The 13,303-nt window shown below is 45.2% G+C and overlaps 1 protein-coding gene across 2 annotated transcripts in view; it reads right to left on the bottom strand.

Annotated features, from left to right (window-relative positions):
- LOC115075976 overlaps nt 1–13,303 on the bottom strand; it is a 38,987-nt gene that overhangs the window by 10,878 nt on the left and 14,806 nt on the right. For both annotated transcript variants that reach the window (XM_029576987.1, XM_029576986.1), the window contains exon 2: nt 4,238–4,352. In XM_029576987.1, the coding sequence (XP_029432847.1) occupies nt 4,238–4,295 (58 nt within the window). In that variant the 5' untranslated portion in view covers nt 4,296–4,352. The remainder of the gene's footprint in view (nt 1–4,237; nt 4,353–13,303) is intronic.

The following is a 13,303-nucleotide window of genomic DNA, read 5'->3' on the forward strand; positions in this document are numbered from 1 at the left end:
TCAAAAAAGGGGTGGTTTGGGGACGGGGCAGGGCCAGAGGCCTCCGGCACAGCGACCATTTGCCGCTGTGTCGGAGGATCGCGTGCCGGCAGGGCTGCCGGTGTGTGCACCTTGTGCTTGCTCGGAGACAGGCGCAAGAGGTAAGATAGAGGTTGGGTGGGGGGAGAGAGGGGTTTAAAATAGGGCTATGGGGTGGAAAGGTTAGGGGAAGGGGTGGGAAGGTTAGATTAGGGGAAAGGGAATGGGGGAAGGCCGCAGAGGTCCACGCGCGCAAGATGCACTAGTGTGCACTCCCTTGTGCTTGCCGACCCCTGATATTATAACATGCACATTCCTGCACGCACATGTTATAAAATCGGGCGTCCATGTGTGTGCGCCAAGTAGCGCGCGCATGTGTACGCCCGCGCGTACCTTTGAAAATCTACCCCTATATATATATTTATATCTATATTAATATAGATATATATCTTTATTTATTTAATTTAAACAATTTTTATATACCATTTTTTACTAGGAAGTAGTCAAAATAGTTTACAAAGGTGGACAAACATAGTAAAAACAAAATAAAATACTGAATGCAGACAAAATTACGTATTAAAAAAGGAAAAAATTGAAAGGTTTAAATTAAATTAAAATTATAAGCACAGGTAACATAGTTAAAATAGGAGGGAATAGTAGCTGGGTTCCAATTGGATTGCCAAGAATAGGCATCTAGTAGATATAATAAAGATATTAAGGGCGGTCTCTGGGCAAGGTGAGCTAGTCAGGAAGAGTGGTTGGAGCTTAATCGTTATGTCTTACTGGGAAAAGCTTTTTCGAAAAGATAAGTTTTCAAGTTCTTTTTTAATTCTTTCTTACTGGAGGTGTTTCTAAGATTGTCTGGGATCAAATTCCAGAGTAAGGGTCCAGCTACTGAAAATGCTCGCTTTCTGGTTATGTCTAGACGTGCAGTCTTAATGGTGGGTACTTCTAGAAGGGTTTTATGGACGGAGCGGAGGCTTCTAGCCGGTTTATAAATCCGTAGCTGCAAACTGAGCCATTAGGAGGTGTCATCATTCAATAGGTTACAAATCAAAGTATTTTGTATTTTATTCTAGGGTCTATTGGTAGCCAGTGTAGGGAGTAGAGAATCGGGGAGATATGCTCTTTGCGGGAAGTTCCTGTGAGAACTGAACAATTGTAAAACAACAATAAAAAAAACACATTTATTTTGCACCTTCCACCACTTCTCTTCAGAATTCAATCTACTTCCCCATTATATGCCTTTTTAAATAATTCAGCTTTTAACAGTTTTCTGAATCGTAAGTAATCTTGCCCTTGGTGCAGCCACATAATAGGGGCAATGATTGAATAAACCCTCATTCTTGCTCTGGCGAGCTGATAATCCTGCTCAGAAGGTGTGTTTAGCAATTCTTGGGAGGATGATCTTAATGTACGATTAGGCACATATTTATTTAATTTGCCAGCCAACCCATAGGATTCCCGCATAAATGATTTATCTAAATAATTAAGAACCGGTGCCTGGACAATCATTTTAAAGTCCTCCATAGAATAACACGTTTAATTTTAAAAATGCTATCTGGGCTGTTCTCTTAACCTGAGCCTTCAGTGTCAATGTGGAATCCAACATAACAGCTAAATTATGGGACTCGGTTTTCACCGTCAACAAATAATTTTCAAAATTCACAGTCATTGATGGCAAAACCTGTGGACTCCCTAACCGTAAGATATTCATTCTGCTACAATTTAAAAGCAATTCATTCTCCATTAACCATTCCTGAATCGCTTTCACACTTTGCTGCAATTGTAGACACCCAGGTTTATTACTTAAAATAAAAAATTGCACTTCATCTGCATAACATTTACAGATAAGAATTCCCCAGCGGGCTCCAATACATATTAAATAACATCGGGGACAAAACAGGCCCTGCGGTACCCCTACCAGAACACTGTACCAACCCGAAGTTTCCCCATAACTATAGACCGTCTATTTTCTATTGGCTAAGGAGGTGCACCACTGTAATACGGTTCCTCCAGTCTCATACTCTTATAACCAACGCAACAAAAGCGGATGCAGGTCTTGTTGGACTAATATCCCTGGTTTCTTATGCTCCGAAGCACAGTAAACATCGTCCAAAAGAGAGACCCTCCTACATACATACACACTGTGCTGGCTGAAGGACATTAGAGGAGGACTTGACTCCCCAACTCTACTCTGCTTCCGCCCCACCAGATCCAAAGTGGCCCCCACTGAAAAAATTATGAAGACCACTGATTTGCTGGTTCAGTTAAAGGGATGCAATTACACTCAGTCTTTAAAAAGAGAAGTGTTAAAGGAACTATCTAGGGAAGAGCGTATAATGATCCTAATAATTAACTCCCAGATCACATTAATAAAATGGCACAAAAAGTGGTACTGTTCCTTTAAAGGCAACTTGGGCATGATAAAAAGGCAGTTTGTTTTTCCAGATATCTTTCTGATGGCAAGTTATTATGGTTTGTTCTGGGTTAGTTTTGTATTTTTGACATGAGGGGAGAAATAAAATATGACAAAATCTGTCCCATTGTAATAGAAGCTGCTGAGTTGCAGCATCTCGCTGGGTTTGCAGCTATTCCAGCTTGAAGCAGGACTCTGGAAGGCAAATAGGGTGAATCACCCTTTGTGGACTGGTCTATGAGGAAGCAGAGGCCATAACAAAGAGTAGTGATGTCTCCATCTGCATGCCCTGAATATCTTTTTTTTTTCTGACCACCTCATTATCTCCTAAATTGTCCCTTTTACAACAGTTTCCATTCAGGAAAATCGGAGTGTCTCTAGATATTAGCCTTCTAAGCCCTCAGTCCCACACTTCAAGAATTAGGGGCATCTGCTGGCATTCAGGTGGCAGGTTTAAAACAAGAAGAAGGAAACACATCTTCACTCAGCTCAGAATTAACTTGGGAACTAATTGCCACAGGATGCGGTGGAGGCAAATGTTATAACAGGTCTCAGAGAGGGGTTAGACACATTTAAAGAAGACAGGGTCTAGTATGGGCTATTAAACACATCAATCAGGAGGAGCCACGTGATGCGGTGAGAGCGGTGAGCTATGTTTACTTGGAGTTCCAGATGCCACCCCTTTATACTTTATACACGCACCTGATTTATACTTTGCTCTTTGGCGGTTGTGCTGGTGAAATTCGATATCGGTTTGGTACATGGACAGAGTTGTTGTTAAGAACAACACTGATATGACAACCAGAATAAAAAAAAAAATAGGAAAAAGAAAAACCTCCAATGCCAAAATGGCTGACGGATGAGAAGGCTTGGGCCTGAAAGCGCTAAATGAAAGCATTAGTGCTACACCGACTATGGAGGCAGTCATGGCATTTGAGTGTAAGTTGGACACTATTAACTCAAATATTACTGATTTAAAAAGCATGACTGCGGAATTCGGGAAAAGGCTAGATGACGCAGAAGCTAGGATTTCTGTAATGAAAGATTCATTCCTGGCACTGGTCAGACAATAATAGCTCTAGAGAAAATGGCAGTGAAGAATGAAGGTAAAATCAATGATCTAGAAAATAGAATGCGATGGAATCATCTGTGTTTTGTTGGATTGCCGGACAGTGTGGGAGAGGATGCGTTGGTGGAGACATTGCAAACCTGGCTTCTGCAAGTGTTACATCTGGATGAACTGGTGGGGAATCTAAAGTTAGAGCTGACGCACTGAGTAGCCCAAAGTCATCAACCTGGTCACAGGCGAGAGTGGTACTAGCATGTTTTCCAAATTATGCTAAAAAATATATGGTATTTATAGCATGTTGGAAACAGAAAGAAATCACCTTCAAGAACCACAAGGTGCTGTTGTTTCAGGATTTCTAGAATTAGGTGTGAACTCAAAGAAGGGTATTTACGCCAATCTGTTCTGAGCTAATTAACCAAAATATTTGGTTTACACTCTGGCAAGGCACAGAAGAAACAGAGGAGCCTGAAATATGTAGGAAAAAGTGGAGAGAGTACTGTCAGCAGAAGCCTGATTTTTTTTTTGTCCTATTGTCAGCAGATATGTACTCCCAGAGTACACAAAGAGCACTCCCAGAGTACAGAACCATCACTGAGCTCACTGCACCCTTAGAGTTAGGGGAATTCTCTCTTTCATACAGCAAGTGGAGGTCGAGCTATGACATTTCCATAAGCCATCTGCTGACCATCAGGTCATCTCAGCTTCTCTGTCTAGGCCTCTCTGCCTCTTACCTGTAAGGATAATGCCTCCTAGTACAGGAGCACACCTGCTGTGAAACACAAGCTCCATGCCAGGGGAGGCGCTGCAGATCTCCGCAGAGGGGACCGTTTATGGCAGGATCCCTGCCTGCAAAGGAAGAGATGAAGTCACTTTTTTTTATTTTTATTTTTTTATTTTTATTTATGAAGTTCAATACATCAACATAAAACAAAAAATTGACAACATATGAATTGAACATATGAATTGAACATTTTTTCCAAGTTCTCCCAATATTCCCCTTTACCCCTAGTCGCCCGTATGACATAGTGAGGGCAAAGGTAGCGCCGGCGCCATTTTGAAGATTGGCAATATGGCCCGCACGCAGGAGGTCGCTCCCGGACCCCCGCTGGAATTTTGGCAAGTCTTGTGGGGATCAGGAGGCCCCCCCAAGCTGGCCAAAAGTCCCTGGGGGTCCAGCGGGGGTCCGGGGTGATCTCCTGCACGCTTGACGTCGGGAACCAGGAACCAAAATGGCGCCGGCGCTACCTTTGCCCTGTCACATGATAAGGGCAAAGGGCCACTGGCGCCATTTCTCTCAACGCAGTCGTGGCCAGAGAGAGGGAGATCGCGTCGGGACCCCCCCACTGGACCCCAGGTAATTTAAAACATTTGGGGGGGGGTTCGGGAGGGTGGGGGATTTGTTTTAAAGGTTCGGGGTGGGTTTTAGGGGTTTTTTTGGTGTGCCGGTTTTCCTGCCCTCCCCCGATTTACAATTTTTAACGATTTAAAAAAAAAAATCACGACGATAAGATTTCCCTCCCCCCCACAGCCAAAATCGATCGTTAAGACGATCGATCACACGATTCACACCCCTAGTAATATTATCCTCCATTGCCTCAGGTACAAAACTTAGATTGTAAGCCCTTTGGGGATAGAGAAATACCTACAGTACCTGAATGTAAACCGATGTGATATCTCGATTGAGATCGAATGTCGGTATATAAAAATAATAAATAAATAAATTAGTACACGTGCTAATCTTATAGTACACTTTTCATTTGTATTGGAGAGAGATCAAGTTCTTAGATCGTATTTTAGATATCAAAATATCAATTTCTACGGTCAGAACAGTCAGGATATTTCCCGATATTGCCTGTGATACACAAATTAGAAGGAAGGAGTTTTTACAGATGAGAACAGAGGTACTACAAAGAGGGGCTAAATTTCTTTTAAGGTTTCCCTGTCGATGTATTATTATATTTCAGGATGCAAAATATGTAGTTAGTCAACCGGAACAACTGCGTCCTTATTTGAATTCTCACTCCTAGATTCCCCATTGATTTAGTAGCTGGTAGAAACTAGCTAGTCAGGGAAAGACACAAGGGGGTAGATTTTATAAATTTGGGCGAGCGCGTACTTTTGTTCGTGCACCAGGCGCGAACAAAAGTATGCTGGATTTTATAAGATACGCACGTAGCCGCGCGTATCTTATAAAATCCGGGGTCGGCGCGTGCAAGGGGGTGCACATTTGTGCAATTTGCACGCGCCGAGCCCGGCGCACGCTGCCTGTTCCTTCTGAGGCCGCTCCGAAATCGGAGCGGCCTCGGAGGGAACTTTCTTTCCACCCCCCGCACCTTCCCCTACCTAACCCATCCCCCCGGCCCTATCAAAACCCCCCCCCTACTTTTGTTGGTAGATTTACGCCTGCTGAAAGCAGGCGTAAATTTGCGAATGCCAGCGGACTGCTGGTGCGCCATCACCCGACCTGGGGGCTGGTCCGGAGGCCTCGACCACGCCCCCGGGCCGGCGCCATGCCCCCGGTCCCGCCCCGAACCGCCCCTGACCCCAGACACGCCCCCAGACACGCCTCCTCCCGCCCCTTTTACAAAGCCCCGGGACTTACGCACATCCTGGGGCTAGGCGCGCCGGTGCACGAGTGCCCTGTGCGCATAAATCTGGCTGGATTTGCGCGCGCAGGGCTTTTAAAATCCGGCCCAAGTTGCATAATTATTATATTGCAAAGTGTATGACTGCTCTTTGTTTCTTTTCTGCAAAATCTCAATTATCTTATGATTGCAGTTCTTAGATTTATTTTATTCATTTATTTTATTTTATTTATTTATTTGTAGTTTTTTATACACCGCGGCACGTAATGCACATTGCCTCGGTTTACAGCTAACAGTAATTCAGCCAAAGGCTTTACAATGAACGTAAGTGGAAAAAGCATTGTGCTAAAATTAACAGAAAACTAGGAGTATACATATCAAATACATATGTGTAACAATATTAACAAAAGGGAATTATTTGTAAGGAAAAGAGGGTAAGGGAGAGGCGGAATCATAGTGGGGGGGAAGGGAGTCAGTAAGGGATGAAGTGGAGTCAGTGGGAAAGGGAAAGGCAAGGTAGAATAGAGGAATCAGGAGTAGGTTGAGAAGCGAAGTATGTAATTGCATGATTCCCATCCTTCAAAGAAAGGCTTTTCTAAACAGCCATGTTTTTAGGTTCTGTTTAAATTTTCAGTGGCAGGGTTCTTGGCGCAGATCAGCGGGCATACTGTTCCATATTTTGGTTCCTGCCATGCTGAAAGAACGTTTTTTTGTGGATGTAAGTTTGGTTAGTTTAGGAGAAGGGATCGGTAGTCTGGCCTGATGTTGGGATCTGATTGGACAGTTTGTTTTTTCGAGATACAGGTGCTCAGGAAACCATTGCATGTTTTGGTTATAGATGGTCTTATGAATCAGAGTAATCGATTTGTAAATGATCCTGGATGCTACAGGTAGCCAATGAAGTGATTGAAGTACTGGAGTGATGTGATCATGACGGTGTGTGTTGTTGATGATGCATGCTGCTGCATTTTGAAGCATTTGTAATGGTTGCAACGTGTTTTTTGGTAGATCTAATAGCAAAGCGTTGCAGTAGTCAAGTTTTGATAGAATTGTAGCTTGTAGTACTGTGCGGAAGTCGTATGGGTGTAATAGTGGTCTGATACGCTTTAGTGTGTTAAGCTTCCAAAATCCATTTTTAACAGTGTCAGCGATTAATTTTTTAAAGGTAAAATTGTTGTCTAAGATAACGCCAAGGCTGCGGACTTGCTGTGCAGCCGGAGGGTAGCCTTGGGATAGGACTGTTGTGTTCAGTGTGGAGTTGTTTGCAGGTGATATGAAGAGAAGTTCAGTCTTGTTAGTATTGATAGCTAGAAAGTTGTCGGTGAGAAGTTTTTTTAGTTCAGTGAGGGCTGCATTCCAAGTGTTCAGAGCATTTGAAAGAGAGTTTTTTTATAGGTATGAGAATCTGCACATCATCTGCGTAAATAAAGTGTTGGAAACCCAGTTTTGATAGAAGGCGGCATAGTGGAGTTAGATAAATATTAAACAGCGTTGATGAAAGTGCAGATCCTTGGGGTACTCCTTGTGTGAGACTTCTAGCTTTAGATTCGCATTGTCCACTTTTAACACTAGATAAAATACATTGAATGTTAATACAAACTGCGGATGTTACAATTGCTATTTGAATATTCTGTATAACATTTGTGTATTGTATCTTAAGATATGTAAAATTTATAAACATAAAATAATAAAAAAAAAGAATATAATCAATTCTAGATAAGGATGAGTGTGAACGGGAGATATGGGTATAGTCACGTTCTTCTGGGTGAAGGGATCGCCAGATGTCCACCAATCCCAAATATTTGCAAACAAAACGAATGCCCCAGTCTCTTTCCCCTCTCCTACCATGGACCGCTGGTTTCTTATCAAGGGAAGGATCATGGACACAGTTGAAGTCTCCCATAAGATAAAGTGTTCCATGCAAATTACAGAATAATATATTACACAGGTTGACAAAAAACATATGAGAATAATCATTAGGGGCATATACAGACTGCATAAAGTAACTGGGGCCCCATTCCACTCCCCGGTCAGGAAAATGTAACGGCCATCAGGATCTACTACACTATTAATTTTTTTAAAGGAGGTAGATTTATTAACAAGTATGGCCACCCCAGCTTTTCAACCCTTAGCTGCAGAATACTCACATAGGCCTACCCAATCTCGCTTCAGCTTTGCACTCTCTAATGTAGTGAGATGAGTTTCCTGAAGTCCCACTGTACCCGGTTGTAATTTCTTAAGATGAGACAATATGTTTTTCCGTTTAACTGGAGATCCTAATCCATTTACATTCCAAGTTATTAAATTAGCCATATCTGAGAAGGAATAGGATACTCAAGTGTGCGACTAGATTTACCGTAAGGAATGAGGCTCCCAGCCTAACCTCACTCCCATAATATGGGTTATAACAATGTGCACCATCTCCACTCTCCAAATGTCATTCGGACACAGGATAAGCACGTTGCCCACAATAGTTCTCAAAACAAAGCATGCAATCGTACATTCTGGAGGCGATAGATAAGAAGTAAAGAGAGAATCAGAAACCACACTTAGACCAAGAGAAGAAAAACCCTATAACCCCTTATTACTTCCCCCTCTTCCCCTAATTTCCCTACCTGTCCCTTGCTTATTTCCCCCTCCCATCTTCTTTTAGCCCCCCTCCCCTCTACTTTCCCTTCTCTTAGAATCCCCAACCCTTATTAACCAGAACCAAATCCTCATAGTTTGAGGTAGTGAAATCACATGAGTTATGTGCAAGGGCCAAACTCCTCTCTAGCTAGCGGCAGATATATGCAGTCTTCACTGACAGTGTAAAGAACTATAGAAATGAAATGAAACGACGGCAGAAGAAGACCAAACAGCCCATCCAGTCTGCACAGCAAGCTTTCACACATTTTTTTCCTCATACCTATCTGTTACTCTTGGCCCCCATCAGCAATCCCATGGTTCCAGTTTCCCTACACCCCCGCCATCGATGTAGAGAGCAGCGCTGGAGCTGCATCCAAGCGAAGCATCCAGCTCAATTGGTCAGGGGTAGCAACTGCTGCAATAAGCTTGGGAGTAACTTGCTTATTTGTTTACCCAGCCTGTGCCATTCAGTCCTTGTTGTTGCCTGAATATAATTCCTTTTTTCTTTATTCCCCCTGCTGTTGAAGCAGTGCATTGCGCTGGATATGTATTCCCAGTGAAGTATCAGGCTTAATTGATTCAGGGTAGTAACCGCCATAACAAGCAAGCTACTCCCATACAGGCCGATACAGTAAGGACGCGTAAGAAAGAGTGCGGCAGTGCCGGGCGCACCCTCATTTGTCGCACGCACAGTTTGGTTCACATACCGCTCGATACAGTATTCAAATGAGCCACAAATGCAAGCGGCGTCCAAAGTGCATCCATGAAGCGGTAGGAGTGCGTAATCCATCTTACTGTATAGAGCGGTATACAGCACCTATACAGTATCCTGGGTGCGCCGGTACCTGTCATTTCAAATGTCATTCCACCAGGTAAGTTCTTTTCTACAGACCCTGCTGCCTTGAGCGCCAGGCTGGACGACCAAGCCGCGACCTCGGATGTCCGGCTTGGGCGTCAAGCCGGGCGCTCAAGGCAGTGGGAAAGCCCATACAGGAAACCCTATTATTTACTATCTATATTTAAAGTATTTATGCTACTCACCCTCTAGTTATTTGGAGGGCCACAGGGAGTCCTAGTTGTTGCTGCTCAAGGGTCAAGGCAGCGGGAAGGCCGGGCTCAAGGCAGCGGGAGGTCGCGGCATCCGTTCATGGACCTTCCCGCTGCCTTGAGCGCCTGGCTGGGTGCCCAAGCGGCTTGGGCGCCCAACCAGGCGCTCAAGGCAGCGGGAAGGCCGCGGCATCCGTTCATGGCGTGGCGTGAAAATGCCAAGTCTAATCTTGCGTGCCCTGCTTTCCACCTTCAGAACAAACAGGACGACGATGACGCAGAGACGGGATTGACTGAGGGTGCTCAAGGCAGCGGGAAGGCCGGGCACTCAAGGCAGTGGGAGGTCGCGGCTCTTCTCGCTGGTTCAAGGAGACACTCTAGCTTCGTCTCGTCTCTCCCTCTCCCAGGAATCTGTCCATGAACGGACGCCGTGACCTCCCGCTGCCTTGAGCGCCTGGCTGGGCGCCCAAGCTGCTTATGCGCCCAGCCAGGCGCTCAAGCCGCTTATGCACCCAGCCAGGTGCTCAAGGCAGCGGGAGGTCCATGAACGGACGCCACAACCTCCCGCTGCCTTGAGCCTTGAACAGCAACAACTAGGACTCCCTGTGGCCCTCCAAAGAACTAGAGGGTGAGTAGCATAAATACTTTAAATATAGATAGTAAATAATAGGGTTTCCTGTATGGATCTGGCCAGGCACTTAGGACAGGGTTTAAGTATTTTCACATGAACGGACGCCGTGACCTCCCGCTGCCTTGAGCGCTCGGGAAGGTCGATGAACAGACCCTGCGACCTCCCTGCTAAACTGCTCCACCACGCTTGGGGAGGAGAAGGGAAGGCTTTCAGGGTCTCCAGCTCCCCTCTCCTCGCAGGGGGGGGCGTTGTCGCCTGCAGAGAAGGTTGAAGGAAGGATCCAGGGAGGGCGAAGATACAGCTCAAGGCAGCGGGAAGCTGACTGAACACCACACTAACGCCAGGGTCAGGGTGGGCGGTAAATTTGCAGGTTAAAGACGTGGAAAAATAGCTGGTTAAAAAGGCGATAATCTGGGCACACGTTACTGTATCGGAGGGGATAGCTAATAGGGGTGTGAATCATGTGATCAATCGTCTTAACGATCGATTTTGGCTGGGGGGGAGGAAAATCTGATCGTCGTGTGTGTTTTTTTTTTTTTTTAAATCGTTAAAAATCGTAAATCGGGGGAGGGCGGGAAAACCGGCACACCAAAAAAACCCTAAAACCCACCCCGAACCTTTAAAATAAATCCCCCACCCTCCCAAACCCCCCCAAAATGTTTTAAATTACCTGGGGTCCAGTGGGGGGGTCACAGCGCGATCTCCAGCTCTCTCTGGCCACAGCTGCGTTGAGAAATGGCGCCGGTGGCCCTTTGCCCTTATCATGTGACAGGGCAAAGGTAGCGCCGGCGCCATTTTGGTTCCTGGCTCCCGACGTCATGTGTGCAGGAGATCACCCCCGGACCCCCGCTGGACCCCCAGGGAATTTTGGCCAGCTTGGGGGGGCCTCCTGACCCCCACAAGACTTGCCAAAAGTCCAGCGGGGGTCCAGGAGCGACCTCCTGCACGCGGGCCGAATTGCCAATCTTCAAAATGGCGCCGGCTCTACCTTTGCCCTCACTATGTCATACGGGCGACCGTTGTATGACATAGTGGACCCCAGGTTATTTAAAACATTTTGGGGGGGTTCGGGAGGGTGGGGGATTTGTTTTAAAGGTTAGGGGTGGGTTTTAGGGGTTTTTTGGTGTGCAGGTTTTCCCGCGCCCTATTTAACGATACAATACAAATGCCCCTGACGATAAATCGGGGGCATTTGTATTGTATCGTGCACTCTAACGATTTTGGACGATTTTAAAATTATCTGACGATAATTTTAATCGTTCAAAACGATTCACATCCCTAATAGCTAATCCGATCATTAACATATCATAAACATGCCGCGGGCGGAAAGGGATACGCGTCGATTTCAAGAAGCGGTAAGGACACGTAAAACCGGCTACTGAATCGCGGGTTAGACATACGCGTACAAATTGTGCGTACAAAGCGGGTTAGAAACAGGGTAACTGCGGCCGCGCTTTACTGTATCGGCCTGATAATTATTTGTTTGCCCAGACTATGTAATTCATTCCTTATTGGTTGTTGCCTGAATATAAATCCTCTTTTCCTCTTTCCCCCCTGCCGTTGAAGGAGAGAGCTATGCTGGGATAGAGATGTGAATCGGAACAGGAATTGGCTCGGATTCCGGTTCCGATTCACATCGCGTTTTTTTTTTTCGTCCGGCCCGATCACGGTTTTGTTTATCGGCTGCGCCAGTTTTTCCTGTCCTCCCCCAAAACAATAAGAGAACCCCCACGATCAATATCGTGGGGTTTTCCTATCGTTTTGGGGGAGCCCCCGATTTCTGACGATTTTGAAAATATCGACAATATTTTCAGTCGTCCGAAGCCCGATTCATATCCTTAATGCTGGATATGCATTGAAATGAAGTATCAGACTTATTTAGTTTGGGGTAGTAACCGCCGCAAATCCTTTTTTTTCCACATTTCCTCTTGCCGTTGAAGCATAGAGCAATGCTGGAGTTGCATTGACAGTGAGTATGTTTATTGAATAAGGGTATTAATCTCCAGGTAGTAGCCGTGATTCCCGCAAACTACCCCCATACCTCCTCTCTTCATTCACATCCTTTAGACTTTATGGATCCACAGTATTTATCCCACGCCACTTTGAAGTCCTTCATAGTTTTGGTCTTCACCACTTCCTCCAGAAGGGCATTCCAGGCATCCACCACCCTCTCCGTGAAGAAATACTTCCTGATATTGGTTCTGAGTCTTCCTCCCTGGAGTTTCAAATCGTGACCCCTGATTCTGCTGATTTTATTCCAATGGAAAAGGTTTGTCATTGTCTTTAGATCATTAAAACCTTTCAAGTATCTGAAAGTCTGTATCATATCATCTCTGCTCCTCCTTTCCTCCAGGGTGTACATATTTAGATTCTTCAATCTCTCTTCGTAAGTCATTCGATGAAGACCCTCCATCTTTTTGGTCGCCCTTCTCTGGACCGCTTCCATCCTGTCTCTTTCCCTTCTGAGATACGGTCTCCAGAACTGAGCACAGTACTCTAGGTCAGTGGTTCTCAACCTTTTTTCTGTCGGGACACACCTGACAGTTGGTTCTCACATGCGTGACACACTGACCCATGATCGTCACGGGGCTAGATGTAAAAGTACAGTTTGCATCCATGGGAACCCCCCTGACCCACAATAATGGATGTAAAGCAGAATTATGACATTCCCCATACAACTCACCCTACAAAAAAGATATTCTGGTTCTGGTGTCATCTCAGTAACAGCAACTCAAACTCCTTCTACTTCCAGGCTCAATAGCCCTACTTATGAAAAGACAGCAGTTTACCACCAATGCATGTCCTCTTGAGAAAACACAACAAATAAGACTGATAAAACTCTTACATGCTAGTAAAATATCTCATCTCGGTAACAGACACAGAACCGACCTAACATACTCCCAGGA

The sequence above is a fragment of the Rhinatrema bivittatum genome, chromosome 14 (genome assembly GCF_901001135.1).
Source record: "Rhinatrema bivittatum chromosome 14, aRhiBiv1.1, whole genome shotgun sequence".
NCBI lineage: Eukaryota > Metazoa > Chordata > Amphibia > Gymnophiona > Rhinatrematidae > Rhinatrema > Rhinatrema bivittatum.